A 20245-nucleotide genomic window follows, 5' to 3' on the forward strand; every position below is an offset into this window, starting at 1 on the left:
CCTGAGGGCACAGCCCCAGTGTCTCTGTCGATCAGCATGGACCACGTGCCGCCCTGGCACAGGCTATCGCTTTTTGAAGTACTAATATTTTAAGGTTTCCCAGGATTTTGTTAAGCTTTGTTACAGAATAATATCTGTAGAAAAATGATTACCTCTATATATGAAGGAAGACATTACTGTTCACCTACCATTGGGATGCACATGCTTTAAGTTGCTTTTTTAGTAGTGGAGATTTATGTTAATGCAGCTTGTCTGAAGTCCTTTTCTACTGCTATAACAGAGTAACACAGAACAGGCAATTTATAAACAATAGTGTTTTATTTGGTCCACAGTTCTGGAAGTCGGGAACTCCAAGAGCATGGTGCTGGCATCTTGTAAGGACTTCCATGCTGTGTCATCCCATGGTAGAAAACAAGACAGACAGGGGCCAACGAGCATACAAGACAGAAAGAGAAAATCAGGCTGAAGCTGTCCTTTCACCAAGAGCCCAATCCCAAGATAACTAACCCACTCCCACAATAACAGCATTAATCCATTCATGAGGGTGGAGCCCTCATGACCCAATCACCTCTTCAAGGTTCTACCTCTCAACACGATTACAACAGTAATTAAGTTTCAAACACATGAACTTTTTGGGGACACATTCAAACCATAGCACAATTGGCTTCTCTCAGTCTATAAACCTCCATTCCACAAAGAGTCAAACATGTATTTAGTTATGCTTTCAAATATATGGGCATTTAGCCGAGCACAGTGCCTCACACCTGTAATCCCTGCACTTTGGGAACCAGAGGCGGTTGGATCACCTGAGGTCAGGAGTTCCAGAGCAGCCTGGTCAACATGGTAAAATCCCATCTCAACTAAAAAGAAAAAACAATTAGCTGGGCGTGGTGATACATGCCTGTAATCCCAACTACTCAGGAGGCTGAGGCAGGAGAATCACTTGAATCCGAGAGGTAGAGGTTGCAGTGAGCCAAGATCACGCCACTGCACTCCAGCCTGGGCCACAGAACAAGACTCCGTCTCAAAAAAAAAAAAAAAAAAAAAAAAAAAAGGCATTTGAAAGATACTGGGATTAAGTTGCTGATGTCAACATTTCACTCTCAATTCCAAATGTACTGATTTAAGTATTTAGTAGAATTGTAAATCAGCCTTTTAAAAAAACCACATGTGGCCGGGTGCAGTGGCTCAAGCCTGTAATCCTAGCACTTTGGGAGGCTGAGGTGGATCACAAAGTCAGGTGTTCAAGACCAGCCTTGCCAACATGGTGAAACCCTGTCTCTACTAAAAATACAAAAATTAGCCGGGCGTGGTGGCGCTCACCTGTAATCCCAGCTACTCAAGAGGCTGAGGCAGGAGAATCGCTTGAACCCGGGAGTCAGAGGTTGCAGTGAGCCAAGATTGCACCACTGCACTCCAGCCTGGGCGACACAGTGAGACTCCGTCTCAAAAAAAAAAAAAAACCACACACATTTTCTGATTCAGTTGGTATTCTACCATGTAGCTACTGAAGCATATGTTTTGTTAAATTCCTGTTACCTAAGCACTTCAGAGAGGCTCTCCTAGATTCTGGAGACATTGTGACTTCAGGACCATTTTCAGGTTTGGGCCAGGACAGGTTCTGAAAGATCTACTTCACCCAAAACTAGACAGAAAATGCAGTCCAGTTGGTACAAGCCTATTAACAGAAAGGAACAATCCAGGCTGTCCTTCATGCTACACCCCATGGGTTCTAGTTTATTCTCTCTCAGGGCTGCTTCATGAACTTACTCTGATAGAGTGGTATTCACTTCCATCTTTTGAGTGTACAAGCCAGATGTGTACCACAGGAACTATCTGAAAGCCTAAAACATGATGCATAAACAGGTACTTCCCAAAATATTCTCTCTCTTTCTTCATATGCTTATGTGGTTGTATAACAAAAAGACTTCATCTGAATAAGTCTTAGGCAGCTATTAGAACTGTTGTATTTTGATAAAGGTGTCTTGAGACTAAAGTCATACTTCCTGTGGGTGTGAAATGGACTCTCTCCTGAAAGGATGGCTATTCAGTGTCAGTCATTTAGAAGAAAAGACAGATTTTTAGATGGGAAACAAAAAACTAAGGCCTGGAAGATAATTTGACTCCAGCAGAAGAGGAAACACTTCTTTCCACATCCAGACCCTGAAGACAGTGGATACATTTGTCAGTTGGTCTCTTTCAGTTACAAGTAACAGAAAAGAACATATCAAACTGGCTTAAATAATGAGGAGGATTCTGCGGCTCATGCAACTGGAGGATCAGAGTTATCGTGGGTGTTATAGTCTGAATGATTATGTCTCCTCAAAACTCTTATGCTGGGGTACTATATTAGTCCATTTTCACACTGCTGTAAAAACATTACCTGAGCTGGGTGCGGTGGCTCACACCTGTAATCCCAACACTTTGGGAGGACGAGGAAGGTGGATCACGACGTCAGGAGTTCAAGACCAGCCTGGCCAACATGGTGAAATTCTGTCTCTACTAAAAATACAAAAATTAGCCAGGTGTGGTGGCGGGTGGTTGTAGTCCCAGCTACTCAGGAAGCTGAGGCAGGAGAATCCCTTGAACCCGGGGTACAGGGGTTGCAGTGAGCCAAGATTGCACCACTGCACTCCAGCCTGGAAGATTTTTCATTTTTTTTGAGACAGGGTCTTACTCTTGCGTAGGCTGGAGTGCAGTGGTGTGATCCTGGCTCACTGCAGCCTTGACCTCCTGGGCTCAAGCGATCCTCCCACCTCAGGCTCCCAAGTAGCTGGGACTACAGGAATGTGCTACCACACCTGGTTTTTTGTTTTTTTTTTTTGGTAGAGACAGAGTTTCACCATGTTTCCGTGGCTGGTCTCAAACTCCTGGGCTCAAGCAATCCTCCTGCCTTGGTCTCTCAAAATGTTGCGATTACAGGCATGAACCACCGTGCCTGGCCAATCAAAAAGATTTTTTTAAAAAAATGCACTTAGGGCTGGGTGCGGTGGCTCATGCCTGTAATCCCAGCACTTTCGGAGGCTGAGGCGGGTTGGATCACCTGAGGTCAGGAGTTTGAGACGAGCCTGACCAACATGGAGAAACCCTGTCTCTACTAAAAATACAAAATTAGCCGGGCATGGTGGCGCATGCCTGTAATCCCAGCTACTTGGGAGGCTGGGGCAGGAGAATCTCTTGAACCCAGGAGGCAAAGGTTGCGGTGAGACGAGATTGCGCCACTGCACTCCAGCCTGGGCAACAAGAGCAAAACTCCATCACACACACAAAAAAATTAGGTGCCTAGCCCAAAATATTATTACCATTATAACAAAGGGCCATTGAATAATCATTATAATAACTTTATTAACATAGACAACATTTATAAACATAAAGTGCACTGTGCTGAAATTAAAAATTTACTGACATTTTTTGGTAACCTTACCTTCTCATTGACCAATATGGAAAATGGTTTTGTTCATCTATGTTGCTGTAATGCAGTTAAGCCTCTTACATCTAATTCCCACTTTTTTTTTTTTTTTTTTTTTTGAGACAGAGTCTTGCTCTGTCACCCAGGCTGGGGTACAGTGGTGCGATCTCAGCTCACTGCAAGCTCCACCTCCCAGGTTCACGCCATTCTGCTGCCTCAGCCTCCCCAGCAGCTGGGACTACAGGTGCACATCGCCATGCCCAGCTAATTTTTTTTGTATTTTTAGTAGAGACGAGGTTCCACCATATTAGCCAGGATGGTCTCGATCTCCTGACCTCGTGATCCGCCCACCTCGGCCTCCCAAAGTGCTGGGATTACAGGCGTGAGCCACAGTGCCAGGTCTCTAATTCCCACTTTTAACAAGAGTCACAAAATTACTGCCTTCTAAAATGTTTTTGGAACTATAGCTCTTATTAAGCAACATTCCATACTGTTCACAATTTTATTTACAGTGATACTATCATTGCAGAAGCCAAATGACAACTCATTCAATAAATTATAATCACATATTATGCCAATTAATGCTACAGCATCTAAGCTAAAGGCCCAAAATTTCTTTTTTTTTTTTTTTTTTTTTTTTTTTTTTTTTTTTGAGACGGAGTCTCGCTCTGTCGCCCAGCTGGATGCAGTGCACAATCTCGCTCACTGCACTCCGCCTCCCTTCACCCATTCTCCTGCCTCACCTCCGATAGCTGGACTACAGCGCCCCCACGCCCGGCTAATCCAAATTTCTTTTTGAAGGTGTAGTTTTGTTTAACTATCACACATTTTACAAAATAATACATTCTTCCAAAATGCAGGTAGAGTCCCTCACTTCTGAACCACTTCTGTAACACAGCACTCTGAATTAAAGAAGGAAACACTGCACTCCAGCCTGGGCAACAAGAGCAAAACTCCATTTCAAAAAAAAAAGTGGACACTGGACCGGGCATGGTGGCTCACGCCTGTAATCCCAGCACTTTGGGAGGCTAAGGCAGGTGGATCACCTGAGGTCAGGAGTTCGAGACCAGCCTGGCCAAAATGAAGAAACCCCATCTCTACTAAAAAAATATATAAAAATTAGCTGGGCGTGGTGGTGGGCACCTCTAATCCCAGCTACTTGGGAGGCTGAGGTAGGAGAATCCCTTGAACCCAGGAGGCGGAGGTTGCAGTGAGCCAAGATTGCACCATTGCACTCCAGCCTGGGCAACAAGAGTGAAATTCCATCTCAAAAAAAAAAAAAAAGTAGACACTGGAGTTTATTTCTAGAATTGCTAAATCAACTAGCTTCACTGATTTCTGCAGCCAATAGACCATCAAGTTAGACAGGAAAAAGTAGAATCTGCATGTTTGGTGTGTTTTTCATTCAGTACCCACAGAGAAGGCCCTCATAAAAAGAAAAGTACAGTAATTCCAGTAGGCTAATTTCCTGATCTTAATATTTCCACCCATATGGAGGGTGTCCCAAAAGTCTTGGAACGGTTTTGAGCCTTAATAAGTTCAGGAGTATAAATCCAGCAAGCTCGTTTAAAAAAAAAGTCATCTGGAGGTTTAATTGGTTAAACTTCATTACACTTCAGTTTTGTGACTTTTGATAACATATTTTTTGGTTTCCCTATTGTTGTTTAAGTATCTATATTTGAAAATGGCAACAGTCACTGCTTTTAAGTTAGTTATTACAGCTCAAAACTGCACTAAAACTTTTGGAATTCATGTATGATTCCTAAGTCAGAAAACTGATCCTAGCTCATTTCACTGGATGACCAATATTTTAACACAGGAATGAACTAAATTATTTTCTTTAGAAGTTTCAGTTATTTCTGGCCGGGCACGGTGGCTCATGCCTGTAATCCCAACACTTTGGGAGGCCGAGCGGGGGCGGATCATGAGGTGAAGAGATCGAGACCACCCTGGCCAACATGGTGAAACCCCGTCTCTATTAAAAATTTAAAAATTAGGCCGGGTGTGGTGGCTCAAGCCTGTAATCACAGCATTTCGGGAGGCCGAGGCAGGTGGATCATGAGGTCAGGGGTTTGAGACCATCCTGGCCAACATGGTGAAACCCATCTCATAAAAATAAAAATTAGGCTGGGGTGGCTCAAGCCTGTATCCAGCACTGGGAGGCGGGCAGGTGGATCATGAGGTCAGGGGTTTGAGACCATCCTGGCCAACATGGTGAAACCCCATCTCTACAAAAAACACAAAAATAGGCCAGGCGCGGTGGCTCACACCTGTAATCCCAGCACTTTGGGAGGCCAAGGCGGGCGGATCACGAGGTCAGGAGATCAAGACCATCCTGCTAACACAGTGAAATCCCGTCTCTACTAAAAATACAAAAAATTAGCCAGGCATGGTGGCTGGCGCCTGTAGTCCCAGCTACTCGGGAGGCTGAGGCAGGAGAATGGCATGAACCCAGGAGGCAGAGCTTGCAGTGAGCCGAGATTGCGCCACTGCACTCCAGCCTGGGCAACAGAGTGAGACTCTGTCTCAAAAAAAAAAAAAAAAAGGAAAAAGAAATACAAAAATAGCCGGGTGTGGTGGTGTGTCCCTGTAATCCCAGCTATTCGGGAGTCCGAGGCAGGAGAATCACTTGAACCTGGGAAGCAGAGGTTGCAGTGAGCCTAGATTGTGCCATTGCACTCCAGCCTGGGCAACAGAGCGAGACGCCGTCTCAAAAAAAAAAAAAAAGGAGTTTCAGTTATTTTCTTTTCTTACTATATCCTCAGAACCAACCTGATAGGTTTCTGACTTACACATCATTGGCTATGTGATTAGTTTTGTGATAAGTACAATGACACAGTTCTTAAATTCTTGTATTATAGCAACAAATCTCATTTTCCATGTTAAGTATCAGTGGAACTAAGAATAATTTATGATAGTAAACATCAAAATGATCGTATTTTAATAAATTTCCACAGATTTATCCAGTTTAAAAAACCTTTCTTGATTTCAGGTATTTTCTCTCCTTCTCCTTGATCAAGGTTATTTGGGTTTCTATCTGTGACTTCTTTTGTTTTTATAAGGGTCTCGTATATTTTCTGGGCTCTGACAATTTCTTTCTGAGCATCAAAATGGACTTTTTGCCTGGTCAGGATGGGAACAATTAAATTAAAATCATTAATTCGCTTGTTTAATTTTCTAATGTTTTCTTGAAACTGCTCACAAACATGGTCCCACTGTTTCTGTTCAGTTGGTGTCATTGGATTCCCAAGTTTTTTCCTAGACACTAAAATTGCCTCTCTGAGTTGCTCAATAGTATCACTTATTTCCTTTTGCATAAGGATCCATTCTGGTTGGTATCCATTATCGATCAGTATTCGGTTCAGGTTGTGAGTCATGGGATCAAGGTAGGAACAGTCAGAAAACTTTTTCAGAGGTTTTCCTTTCCCACTGAGATTGTCAAAGTCTCCTTTTGCCATGGATTCTTGAATGAGGTCCTCCACTAAACGTTCTATAGCTTGAGTTATCTTTTGCTGTTTGCTCTGTCTTATATTTTTAACAATTACACTATTAGGAAAATACTGGCTTTGTAGTTTCTGCTTTTGATATTCTATCACTTGTTCAGTAGCACGGTCTGCCCTAAATTGCCTATATTGCTTCTCTCGTTGAGTTGGAGTCCCAAAACCAATACCTTCAAAACTTAAATAATGCCGGTGCTGGGGTGTTTTATATTTGAATTTTTCTACATCTTCTTCTTCTTCACCTTTACTCTGACTGGCATTTGTTTGTTCTATCACATGGGAGAGCACCTTTCTATAAGCTTTTTCAATCCTTATAAATGTTGCAGAATCAGCAGTATTAGAGCCACCGTCAGGATGATATTGCTTGGCAAGCTTATGAAAAGATTCCCTGACTTCATCTGCAGAGCATCCTTCCTCCACGTTCAGCAGCCTATAATATTCTCTGATCTTCTTTTTGGATTTATGGGTTGACATCATTCTATTTCTAATGATACCAAAATATGGAAGCATTTTCACTCGATTAGGAATCACTGTAGCCTTTATCAGGTGAGATCTTAAGATCTGAGCCATCATCACGTACATTGTATTCATTATTGTACCCAGAGTTCTTCCTAGCAATGACCTATAAAACGACAACAAATATAGGTTGAACAAAGTTGTATTATCAGTTAATTTCTTATTTTAGGTAATTAATAAGGTAAAAGATACAGCATGAATTTACAAGTACAACAAGGGGCAGTTCTTTTGAATGCTGCTGTCAACATTTTTTTTCCTTTTTTTTTTTCTTTTGAGACAGAGTCTCGCTCTGTCGCCCAGGCTGGAGTGCAGTGGTGCCTCCGCCTCCAGAGCCATGCCCAGCTAATTTTTTTGTATTTTTAGTAGAGAAGGGGTTTCACCATATTGGCCAGGCTGGTCTGGATATCCTGACATGGTTATCTGCCCGCCTCGGCCTCCCAAAGTGCTGGGATTACAGGCATGAGCCACCGCGCCCAGCCCCTTTTTTTTTTTTGAGACAGTCTTGCTCTGTTGCCCATGCTGGAGTGCAGTGGCACAATCATGGCTCGCTGCAGCATCAACCTCCTGGGCTGAAGTGATCCTCCCACCTCTGCCTCCCATGTTGCTGGGACTACAGGCATGCACCACCACACCTGGCTAATTTCTGTATTTTTGTAGGGATGGGATTTCGTCATGTTGCCCACCCTGGTCTCCAACTCCTGAGCTCAAACGATCTGCCAGTTTCTGCCTCCCAAAGTGCTGGGATTATAGGGGTGAGCCACTGTGCCCAGCCACATTCCTTTTTCTTTTCTTTTCTTTTTTTTCTTTTTTTTTTTTTTTTGAGACAGAGTCTCACCCAGGCTGGAGTGCAATGGCATGATCTCGGCTCACTGCAACCTCTGCCTCCCGGGTTCAAGTGATTCTCCTGCCTCAGCCTCCCAAGTAGCTGGGATTACAGGTGCACGACACCACCCCTGGCTAATTTTTGTATTTTTAGTAGAGACGGGGTTTCACCATGATGGCCAGGCTGGCCTCGAATTCCTAACCTAAGGTGATCTGCCTGCCTCAGGCTCCCAAAACGCTGGCAGCACAGGCGTGAGCCACCGCACCCGGCCTGGCTGCATTCTTTTTTTTGTTTGTTTTTTTTTTTTGAGATGGACTCTCACTCTGTTGCCCAGGCTAGAGTGCAGTGGTGTGATCTCAGCTCACTGCAACCTCCACCTCCCGGGTTCAAGCGATTCTCCTGCCTCAGCCTCCTGAATAGCTGGGATTACAGGCGCATGCCACCATGCCTGGCTAATTTTTGTATTTTTAGTAGAGACGGGGTTTCACCATGTTGGTTAGGCTGGTCTTGAACTCCTGACCTCGTGATCCTCCCACCTCGGCCTCCCAAAGTGCTGGGATTACAGGGGTGAGCCACCGCTTCAGGCACCAGCTGCATTTTTTTTTTTTTTTTTTTTTTTTTGAGATGGAGTCTCGCTTTGTCGCCCAGGCTAGAGTGCAGTGGCACGATCTCGGCTCACTGCAAGCTCCGCCTCCCGGGTTCACGCCATTCTCCTGCCTCAGCCTCCCAAGTAGCTGGGACTACAGGCGCCCGCCACCATACCCGGCTAATTTTTTGTATTTTCAGTAGAGACGGCGTTTCATGGGCTCAATCTCCTGACCCCATGATCTGCCCGCCTCGACCTCTCAAAGTGCTGGGATTACAGGCGTGAGCCACCGCGCCCGGCTCCACCAGCTGCATTCTTATATTTCACTGATGTGGGCAGAAAAATGGAAGCTGATGAAGTTTAGTGTTAACATATTGTGGGGCCAGGCACGGTAGCACACGCCTGTAATCCCAGTACTTTAGGAGGCCGAGGTGGGTGGATCACCTGAGGTCAGGAGTTCGAGATCAACCTGGCTAACATTGCAAAACCCTGTCTCTACTAAAAATACAAAAATTAACTGGGTGCTTGCAGTCCCATCTACTCGGGAGGCTGAGGCAAAAGAATCGCTTGAACTCGGGAGGTGGAGGTTGCAGTAAGCCGAGATCGTGCCACTGCACTCCAGCCTGAGCAACAGAGCGAGACTCTGTCTCAAAAAAATATAGATAGATAGAATCTGGATTCTACCCCTCACTAACTAACCGTATATTTTACAAGTGGAAAGTTCTTAGAGATTATCTAATCCAATCTTCTCAATTAATGAGAAAACGTAGGTCCGGAAGGTTAAGCAATTTAACCAAGTCCCATAACAAGGTGTAAGCAAAATGGTTGGGGTGGGCACAGTAAAAAAGGAGGCTTGCTTAACTGTCTATACCTCTGGCCAATTATAAACTGCACGAGAGGCCGGGCGCGGTGGCTCATGCCTGTAGTCCCAGCACTTTGGGAGGCCGAGATGGGCGGAACACGAGGTGAGGAGATCGAGACCAACCTGGCTAACACGGTGAAACCCCATCTCTACTAAAAATACAAAAAATTAGCCAGGCGTGGTGGCGGGCGCCTGTAGTCCCAGTTACTCAGGAGGCTGAGGCAGGAGAATGGCGTGAACCCGGGAGGCAGAGCTTGCAGTGAGCCGAGATCGCGCCACTGCACTCCAGCCTGGGCGACAGAGCGAGACTCCGTCTCAAAAAAAAAAAGAAAAAAAAAAAAAGAAAAACCACGATGAACTGTGAGGCCTCCCAACACGTTTGCTGCTATTGCAGTAACACGGTCTCGAAGAGGAGGAAGACTTGCACACTGACAATGGACAAAAAATACGGGAAGTGGCTTAATTGGAATTGGGATATATAAACGCTAAAACGGAGCTCCTGAGACCCCCTATTTTCTACGCAATCGGGGCCAATGGTCTGGGAGCCGGCTGCGAAGGTGGTTATCATGGCAAGGGAGGTCGGTCCTGCCCCGCCCGCTCCTCACCTGCGCAGACCTGGGGTAGGGGTTCCGCGGCTCCCGCCCCCATGCCGCACCTCTAGCGCATGCGTGCGCGGTCCGCCGCTCACCCCGGCTGTCTGTGCCGCGGCCTCCAGCTGGTGCCTCCGCCAGGCTAGACCATCTGCCACTTTACACTGAGGGGCTCAGGGGGTACGGAAGGCAGAATCGTACCTGATTGGGACAGGTGACCTTACCAGGGAAACGGACAATCTTTCGTCAAACGAACTTTACCCCGGAGGACCCAGGCAGGGCACCTCGGGAGGCTTCGTCCCGGCAGGGGACCACCAGCTCCGCCTCCGTCCCCGCCCCGAGCGGAGGTGGTCCGGCCGATTGGGATTGTGGGAGATGTAGTTCGCTAGAAGGGGCGATGTGCGCCTGCGCCTCTCGGGAGGGACTTAGCGGGCGTCGAAAATGATGCAAAGACCGAGTTGGCGGCGTGGGGAGCTGTGGCTCGGCGGGCAAGGGTAACTTTTTGGGGGCGAGGGAAGGCAAGGCTGTTTCCCTGGAACGGGACCTGAACGGTTTTCTTCGGGGTCACAGAAGGAGCCACTTGCGCAGATACATGAGGCGTAAAACCTGCCCTTTTATTAATTCAAGTACTGTTGAGGGGCTGGCGACAGGCCAGAGGACAAAATCAAAATAGGGATCTTCTGGCTTCGAGTTCAACCACTGACGTGGAGACTGAGCATTTTCCCTCTCTGTACAGGAAGCAAGTTTTTTAAAAAGGAAAAAGGAAAAAGGATAAAAAGAAAGAAAAAGGCAGAGGCTTGGGAGTTTTCAGATCTGGGTTGAAAATCCTGTTTCTTCTGCTTGCACCTTAGGCAAGATACCTGCAAAATGAGAGTTGCAATAAATAGTAAACTATAGTAAATAGTATGCCATTGTGCTAAGTGCTTTATGTATATTTACTTTTTTTTTTTTTTTTTTTTTGAGACAGAGTCTCGCTCTCTCACCCAGGCTGGAGTGTGGTGGCGCGATCTCTGCTCACTGCGACCTCCACCTCCCGGGTTTAAGCGATTCTCCTGCCTCAGCCTCCCGAGTAGCTGGAATTACAGGCGTGCACCACCATGTCTGGCTAATTTTTTTGTATTTTTAGCGGAGACCAGGTTTGGCCATGTTGGCCAGGCTGGTCTCGAACTCGAGCTAAGGTGATCTGCCTGCCTTGGCCTTTCAAAGTGCTGGGATTACAGTCATTCATTTAATCTTCACAACAGCCCTCTGAGATAAATGCTATTATTTTCCCTATTTTACATATAATGAAATAATAATTGTATCAAGTTCATTGACTTTTTTAGGGGGAGAATTACACAATGTATGTAAACCACTTGGCACTATGCCTCGCACATTAAGCAATATTTTTTGTTATGACTGTGTCTCCTAAAAGGAAACAGAAATAGGTATTAGCCTTCTCAGCTTCAACATCATAAACATTATAATCATTTATTGCCATCTATGCAGGAGCACAGAAAAAGATACAGTATAAACTCTGATTCCGAGGGCTTTAGTTATAAGCAAACAATCAACAAAATAACTCATGTGAAAGAAAATAGGATTTCTGGATGGGCACCGTGGCTCACGCCTGTAATCCCAGCACTTTGGGAGGCCGAGGCGGGTGGATCACGAGGTCAGGAGATCGAGACCATCCTGGCTAACACGTGAAACCCCATCTCTACTAAAAATACAAAAAATTAGCCAGGCGTGGTGGCAGGCACCTGTAGTCCCAGCTACTCAGGAGGCTGAGGCAGGAGAATGGCGTGAACCTGGGAGGCGGAGCTTGCAGTGAGCCTAGATCGTGCCACTGCACTCCAGCCTGGGCGACAGAGCAAGACTCCGTCTCAAAAAAAAAAAAAAAAAAAAGAAAATAGGATTTCTGTTAAAGTTAACTCTTCTAGGCAGCATCTTAAACAGCATAAAAGAAAAACAGGCCAGGTGCAGTGGCTCATGCTTGTAATCCCAGTGTGGGCAACATAGTGAGACTCCATCTGTACAAACCTTTTAAGAAAATTAGCCAGGTGTGATGGTGCCCACCTGTAATCCCAGCTATACAGGAGGCTGAGGTGGGAGGATCACTTGAGCCCAGGAGGTGGAGGCCGCAGTGAGCTATGATCGTACCAATGCTGTCCAAACTAAGCAACAGAGTAAGACCTGGCCACTAAAAAAATTTTTAAAAAGAAAAATAAGGCCAGGTGCAGTGGCTCACGCCTGTAATCTCAGCACTTTGGGAGGCTGACGCAGGCGGATCACCTGAGGTCGGGAGTTTGAGACCAGCCTGACCAACATGGAGAAACCCCGTCTCTCTAAAAATACAAAAAATTAGCTGGGCATGGTGGCGCATGCCTGTAATCCCAGCTACTCGGGAGGCTGAGGCAGGAGAATCACTTGAACCCTGGAGGTGGAGGTTGCAGTGAGCCGAGATTGCGCCATTGCACCCCAGCCCACGTGACAGTGCGAGACACTGTCTCAAAAAAAAAAAAAAAAAAAAGAGCCACTGAGCAAAACTTCCTAAAAGTTGCCAGTAGCCATCCCCCTCTTCTGCATCCAGGACCAGTAAGGTGCCTTACATCTCTCAATCTCATCCTTCTCCCAGCCTTGCTTCTAAATGCACTCCAAGGCCTGGCACAGTGGCTCATGCCTGTAATCCCAGCACTCTGGGAGGCCAAGATGGGAGGATCACTTGAGCCCAGGGATGTGAACCAACCTGGGCTACATAGGGAGACCCCATCTCTATTTATTTAAAAAAAAAAGTAAAATTAAAATACACTCCAAGTGTCAACACTTCATGCAGAAAACAGAAATGTTGAAGTTAGCCTTGCCTCCCCAGCTGCTCAAGGACCTTTTGAAATCTTCAACTGAGTGCCCAGTGAAGGCTGGGGAAGGGGCAGGGAGTGTCCATCCTCCTTCCCAATACCAGTGGTTTATCAGTGTATTCAGCCCACATAGCAAGTCCCTTCTCTAGGTACAGGGGAAAATTTCATTAGTAAAAAAAATAAGAATTTTTCCCTTCAATCCATTAAAATTATAAAAATACATAAAACAAGATAGAAATGACAGAATGTTCTCAATAAAGTGTCCATATAAAAGGCCATACTCTGGCCGGGCACAGTGGCTCACGCCTGTAATCCCAGCACTTTGGGAGGCCGAGGCGGGCAGATCACGAGGTCAGGAGATCGAGACCATCCTGGCTAACACAGTGAAACCCTGTCTCTACTAAAAGTACAAAAAATTAGCCAGGCATGGTAGCGGGCGCCTGTAGTCCCAGCTACTCCAGAGGCTGAGGCAGAAGAATGGTGTGAACCCAGGAGCGGAGCTTGCAGTGAGCCGAGATCACGCCACTGCAATCCAGCCTGGGCGACAGTGCAAGACTCTGTCTCAAAAAAAAAAATAAAATAAAATAAAAAATAAAAAAAATAAAGGCCATAGTCATCCTCAGAGGTTGCAACCAAACAATACATTAATTAATTAAATTTAAAAATGTTTTAAAAGTTATGTTCAGCCTAAGAATGATTCACACAAACTTTTTTTTTTTTGAGACGGAGTCTTGCTCTGTCGCCCAGGTTGGAATGCAGTGGCATGATCTCAGCTCACTGCAACCTCCACCTCCCGGATTCAAGCAATTCTCCTGCCCCAGCCTCCCGAGTAACTGGGATTACAGGTGCACACCACCACACCCGGCTAATTTTGTATTTTTAGTAGAGACAGGGTTCTGCCTTGTTGGTCAGGCTGGTCTCGAACTCCTGACCTCAAATGATCCACCTACCTCGAGCTCCCAAAGTGGTGGGATTACAGGTGTGAGCCACTGCACCTAGCCCACACAAACTTTGGAACCTTGATTACCTCTGAAAATCTTCGGGTAGATGGGGGAATGTCCCAAGATTTTCATTTGAACCACTATTTATAATAGCGAGGAAGAATAAAGTCAAATTACAGAGAGAAAAATAAATTATGAAAGATTCCATGCTATAGACCAGTGCCGTGGCACATACCTGTGGTCTCAGCTACTCAGGAGGTAGGAGGATCGCTTGAGCCCAGGAGTTCGAGGCTTCAGTGAGCTATGATCATGCCACTGTATTCCCGCATGGGTGATAGGTGAGACCCTGTCTCAAGAAAGAAGGAAAGAAGCCGGGCGCGGTGGCTCACGCTTGTAATCCCAGCACTTTGGGAGGCCGAGGCGGGTGGATCACGAGGTCAGGAGATCGAGACCAGGGTGAAACCCCGTCTCTACTAAAAATACAAAAAAATTAGCCAGGCATGGTGGTGGGTGCCTGTAGTCCCAGCTACTCGGAGAGGCTGAGGCAGGAGAATGGCGTGAACCCGGGAGGCGGAGCTTGCAGTGAGCCGAGATTGCGCCACTGCACTCCAGCCTGGGCGACAGAGCAAGACTCCATCTCAAAAAAAAAAAAAAAAAAAAAATTAGCCAGGTTTGGTGGCACCAGCCTGTAGTCCCAGCTAATCAGGAGGCTGAGGTGGGAGGATCACTTGAGCCCAGGAGGTCAAGCCTGCAGTGTGCCGTGATCATGCCAGTGCACTTCAGCATGGGTGACAGAACAAGACCCTGTCAAAAAAAAAAAAAAAAAAAAAAAAAGGCTGGGCGTGGTGGCTCACACCTGTAAATTCAGCACTTTGGGAGGCCAAGAAGAGTGGATCATTTGAGATCAGGAGTTCGAGACCAGGCTGACCAAAATGATGAAACCCTCGTCTTTATTAAAAAATACAAAAATTAGCCAGGAGTGGTGGTGGGCGCCTGTAATCTCAGCTACTCGGCAGACTGAGGCAGGAGAATCACTTGAACCCAGGAGGCGGAGGTTGCAGTGAGCCAAGATCACGCCACTGCACTAGAGCCTGGGCAACAGAGTGAGACTGCCTCTCAAAAAAAAAAAAAATTGCTTGGTTTCCAATACTTGGTTTTCAACGAAAGTGAAGGAGGCTCTAATAGACTCCTCAGCTGAATATTTCATTTAAAATGATTTTCAGTGGTAGATTTTCCTGGTGCATATAACTGAAGCATTCAAGGAGTTGAGTGATACTGTTATAACAACAATTTTTTTTCCTGTGACTTTCTGGAGTTTGATGATGTCGAAAATTTAAAATGCTGTTTGGGGCCAGATGCAGTGGCTCACTCCTGTAATCCCAGCACTTTGGGAGGCTGAAGTGGGTGGATCACCTGAAGTCAGGAGTTCGAGACCAGCGGCCAACATGGTGAAACCCTGTCTCTACTGAAAATATAAAAATTAGCTGGGAGGCCGGGCACGGTGGCTGTTTGTAATCCTGGAACTTTGGGAGGCCAAGGCAGGCGGATCATCTGAGGTCGGGAGTTCGAGACCGGCCTGACCAACATGGAGAAACCCCATCTCTACTAAAAATGCAAAAATTAGCTGGCCGTGGTGGCGCGTGCCTGTAATCCCAGCTACCTGCATATACCCCAGACCGTTAACACCTTCCGGCATAGGTTGCAGTGAGCTGAGATCTCGCCACTGCACTCCAGTCTGGGTGACAGAGTTAGACTCTGTCTCAATAACAACAAAAAAAGGACGGGTGTGGTGGCTTATGCCTGTAATCCCAGCAATTTGGGAGGCCAAGGTGGGTGGATCATGAGGTCAGGAGTTAGAGACCAGCCTGGCCAAGATGGTGAAACCCCATCTCTACTAAAAATACAAAAATTAGCTGGGCGTGGTAGCGGGTTCCTGTAATCCCAGCTCTCGGGAGGCTGAGGCAGAGAATTGCTTGAACCCGGGAGGCAGAGTTTGCAGTGAGCCGAGATCGTGCCACTACACTCCAGCCTTGGTGACAGAGTGAGACTCTGTCTCAAAAAAAAAAAAATTGTTGTTGAGGTTTCAGTGTCCACAGATATTTCAATTCGTGAAACTTTCATTTCATAAAGCAAAATCAACTTGTAATATTAAAATCTTCACATCTTTATTGCAATGCTCAGAACACAGGTGGGCTCAGGAGTTAGCTTCTTAAATAAGTTTACACATGAGGATTATCAGGTTAACAGATGGGGGATTTGAGGATGAGGCTTGCTACTGAGTCTTTAATATGCTTTCTGTTACAAAGCCTGGAAGTTGGAAGTTCTACCTATAGTCATTTAAAAGACTTCATGTTCTGAATGTGTAGTATGTTCAATGTACTCTTGTTGTATTTAAAAAAACTATGAATCAAATTTTTTTATAAAAAAATGATTTTTTTTTTTTTAGGCCAGGCGCGGTGGCTCATGCCTATAATCCCAACACTTTGGGAGGCCGAGGTGGGCAGATTGCTTGAGGTGGGGAGTTCCAGACCAGCCTGGCCAGCATAGTGAAACCCTGTCTCTACTAAAAATACAAAAATTAGCTGGGCATGGTGGTGAACGCCTATAATCTCAGCTATTTGGGAGGCTGAAGCAGGAGAATCCCTTGAACCTGGGAGGCAGATGTTGCAGTGAGCTGAGATCGCGCTACTCCACTCCAGCCTGGGTAACAGAGTGAAACTCCATCTGAAAAAAAAAAAAATTGGTTTGTTTTTTTGAGTGACAGACAAGTTGGGTCTCTCCTTTTGAGAAACAGTTTTAGAGATATAATTCATATGCCATGCAATCATGAATTTGACATGTACAATTCAATGGCTTTCAGTACATTCTTGTGGTTGTGCAACTATCACTGCAATAAATTCTAGAACGTTTTCATCACTCAAACAAAAACCCCTGTACCCTTTCGTTATCACCCCAAATACCTCTATCCACCTTTGGCAACAACTAATCTATTTTCTGTCTTCTGGATTTGCCTATTCTGGACATTTCCTTATTAAATGTTATTTATTATTATTAGGTTTTTTTTTTTTTTTTTTTTTTTGAGACGGAGTCTTTCTCTGTCCCCCAGGCTGGAGTGCAGTGGCGCGATCTCGGCTCACTGCAAGCTCCGCCTCCCGGGTTCACGCCATTCTCCTGCCTCAGCCTCCCAAGTAGCTGGGACTACAGGCGCCCGCCAAGATGCCCGGCTAATTTTTTTTGTATTTTTAGTAGAGACGGGGTTTCACCGTGTTAGCCAGGATGGTCTCGATCTCCTGACCTTGTGATCCGCCCACCTCGGCCTCCCAAAGTGCTGGGATTGCAGGCTTGAGCCACCGCGCCCGGCCAGGTTTTTTTTTTTTTGAGACGGAGTCTCGCTCTGCCACTTAGGCTGAAGTGCAGTGGTGCCATCTCGTCTCACTGCAACCTCCACCTCCCGGGTTCCAGCGATTCTCCTGCCTCACTCTCCCAAGTAGCTGGGATTACAGGCACCTGCCACCATGCCCAGCTAATTTTTGTATTTTTAATAGAGATGGGATTTCACCATTTTGGTCAGGCAGGTCTTGAACTCCTGACCTCAAGTGATCCACCTACCTCGACCTCCCAAAGTGCTGAGATTACAGGCGTGAGCCACCGTGCTTGGCCCCAGTTATTATTATTAGTTTTAGAGACAGGGTCTCACTTTGTTGCCCAGGCTGGAGTGTAGTGGCATGATCTCAGCTCAATTGCACTCAACCTCCTAGGCTCGTGATCCTCCCACCTCAGCCTCCCAAGTAGCTGGGACCACATTTGTGTGCCACCATACCTGGCTAATTTTTTATTTTGAGACGAAGTTCCCCTCTGTCGCCCAGGCCGGAGTGCAGTGGCGTAATCTTGGCTCACTGCAACCTCCCGCTCCAGGGCTCAAGCAGTCCTCCTGCTTCAGCCTCCCGAGGAGCTGGGACTACAGGCACACGCTCCATGCCTGGCTAATTTTTGTATTTTTAGTAGATATGGGGTTTCAGCATGTTGGCCAGGCTGGTCTCAAACTCCTGACATCAAGTGGTCCACCCACCTCGGCCTCCCAAAGTGCTGGGATTACAGGCGTGAGCCACCGTGCCTGGCCCTTTCTTTCTTCTACTTATTATTTTTGAGACAAGGTCTCACTCGGTCACCCAGGCTGGAGTGCAGTGGTGTGATCCCAGCTCAATGCAACCTCTGCCTTCCAGGTTCAAGTGGTTCTCCTGCTTCAGCTCCCAGAGTAGCTGGGATTACGGGCAAGGGCCACCATGCCCGGCTAATTTTTGTATTTTTAGTAGAGATGGCATTTCACCATGTTGGCCTGGCTGGTCTCGAACTCCTGACCTCAAGTGATCCACCTGCCTCGTCCTCCCAAAGTGCTGGAATACAGGCCTGAGCCACCGCACATAGCCACACCTGGCTAATTTTTATATTTTATTTTTTGTAGAAATGGTTTCTTGCTATGTTGCCTAAGCAGGTCTGGAACTCCTGGACTCAATCTTCCCTCCTCGGCTTCCCAACGTGCTGGGATTACAGATGTATGGTACTGCACCCAGCCTGGACATTTCATATAAATAGAATTGTATAGTATGTGGTCTTTTTTTTTGAGACAGAGTCTCACTCTGTCGCCAGGCTGGAGTGCAGTGGCACAATCTTGGCTCACTGCCACCTCCACTCCCTAGGTTCAAGCAATTCTCCTGCCTCAGCTTCCTGAGTAGTTGGGACTACAGGCACACACCACCATGCTCAGCTTATTTTATTATTATTTTTCTTTTTTCTTTTTTTTTTTTTGAGATGGAGTCTCGCTCTGTCGCCTAGGCTGGAGTGCAGTGGCGTGATCTCGGCTCACTGCAAGCTCCGCCTCCCAGGTTCACGCCATTCTCCTGCCTCAGCCTCCCAAGTAGCTGGGACTACAGGCGGCCGCCACCACGCCTGGCTAATTTTTTGTACTTTTTTAGTAGAGACAAGGTTTCACCATGTTACCCAGGATGGTCTCGATCTCCTGACCTCGTGATCCGCCCCCCTCGGCCTCCCAAAGTGCTAGGATTACAGGCACGAGCCACCAAGACCAGCCAGTCTTTTGTTGTTGTTGTTGTTGAGAAAATGTCTCACTCAGGCTGGAGTACAGTCGTGCGATCACAGCTCACTGAAGCTTCGACCTCCTGAGCTCAAGGAATCCTCCTACCTCAGCCTCCCAAGTAGCTGGGACTACAGGTGTGTGCCACCATGCCTAATTTTTCTCTTTTATTTGTAGTGATGGGGGTCTCACTATGTTGTCCAGGCTGGTCTTGAACTCCTGCGCTCAACTGATCCTCCTACCTGGGCCCCCCAGTGCTGGGATTACAGGTGTGAGCCACCATGCCTGGCCGCATGTGGTCATTTATGACTGAATTCTTTTTTTTTTTTTTGAGACAGAGTCTCGCTCTATTGGCAGGCTGGAGTGCAGTGGCGTGATCTCAGCTCACTGCAACCTCCGCCTCCTGGATTCAAGCAATTCTCCTGCCTCAACCTCCCTAGTAGCTGGGACTACAGGTGCATGCCACCACGCCCATCTAATTTTTGTATTTTTATTAGAGACGGGGTTTCACCATGTTGGCCAGGATGGTCTTGATCTCTAGACCTCGTGATCCACCTGCCTTGGGCTCACAAAGTGCTGAGATTACAGGGCTGAGCCACTGCACCTGGCCCTGAATTTTCACTTAGCATAATGCTTCAAGGTTCACCCACACTGTAGCATGTGTTAGTATTTCATTCCTTTTTATAATTGAATAGTATTCAATGTATGGATATATTTATCCATATATTTATCAGTTCATTTTCTGATGAACATTTCCATTGTCTCCACTTATGAATCAGTTTTTAACTGTTAATTGACATTTGGCTCCAGATAAAAGAAAATGATCTAACACTGTGGTAAATGTAAAATTTACATGGCTTGTGAATGGCTGTCAGAGATGGTCTCTTTTAAACAGTGGAGGAGGCAAATGAGGCAAATGTATGCATTAGAATTGCTGAAAAACACTTTGGGAGATAAAGACAATTTTGGTTTTAAAAAAGCCAAAAGAGGGCCGGGCGCGGTGGCTCACACCTGTAATCCCAGCACCACGGGGGTCAAAGCAGGCAAATCAAATGAGGCCAGGAGTTGGAGATCAGCCTGGCCAGCATG

The 20245-nt window shown here is 46.3% G+C and overlaps 1 protein-coding gene across 1 annotated transcript; it reads right to left on the reverse strand.

The window, feature by feature from the left end:
• Window positions 1–6298: 6298 nt before the first annotated feature.
• Window positions 6299–10605, reverse strand: DNAJC28 (DnaJ heat shock protein family (Hsp40) member C28). The gene is made up of 2 exons (XM_003263878.4): window positions 10488–10605; window positions 6299–7531 (listed from the first exon to the last, which is right to left on the reverse strand). Exon 2 carries the CDS (start codon window positions 7498–7500, stop codon window positions 6334–6336), a length of 1167 nt encoding a protein of 388 aa, XP_003263926.1. The 5' UTR covers window positions 7501–7531; window positions 10488–10605; the 3' UTR covers window positions 6299–6333.
• Window positions 10606–20245: the final 9640 nt, after the last annotated feature.

The sequence above is a fragment of the Nomascus leucogenys genome, chromosome 25 (assembly GCF_006542625.1).
Source record: "Nomascus leucogenys isolate Asia chromosome 25, Asia_NLE_v1, whole genome shotgun sequence".
In the NCBI taxonomy this organism is placed as follows: Eukaryota; Metazoa; Chordata; class Mammalia; order Primates; family Hylobatidae; genus Nomascus; species Nomascus leucogenys.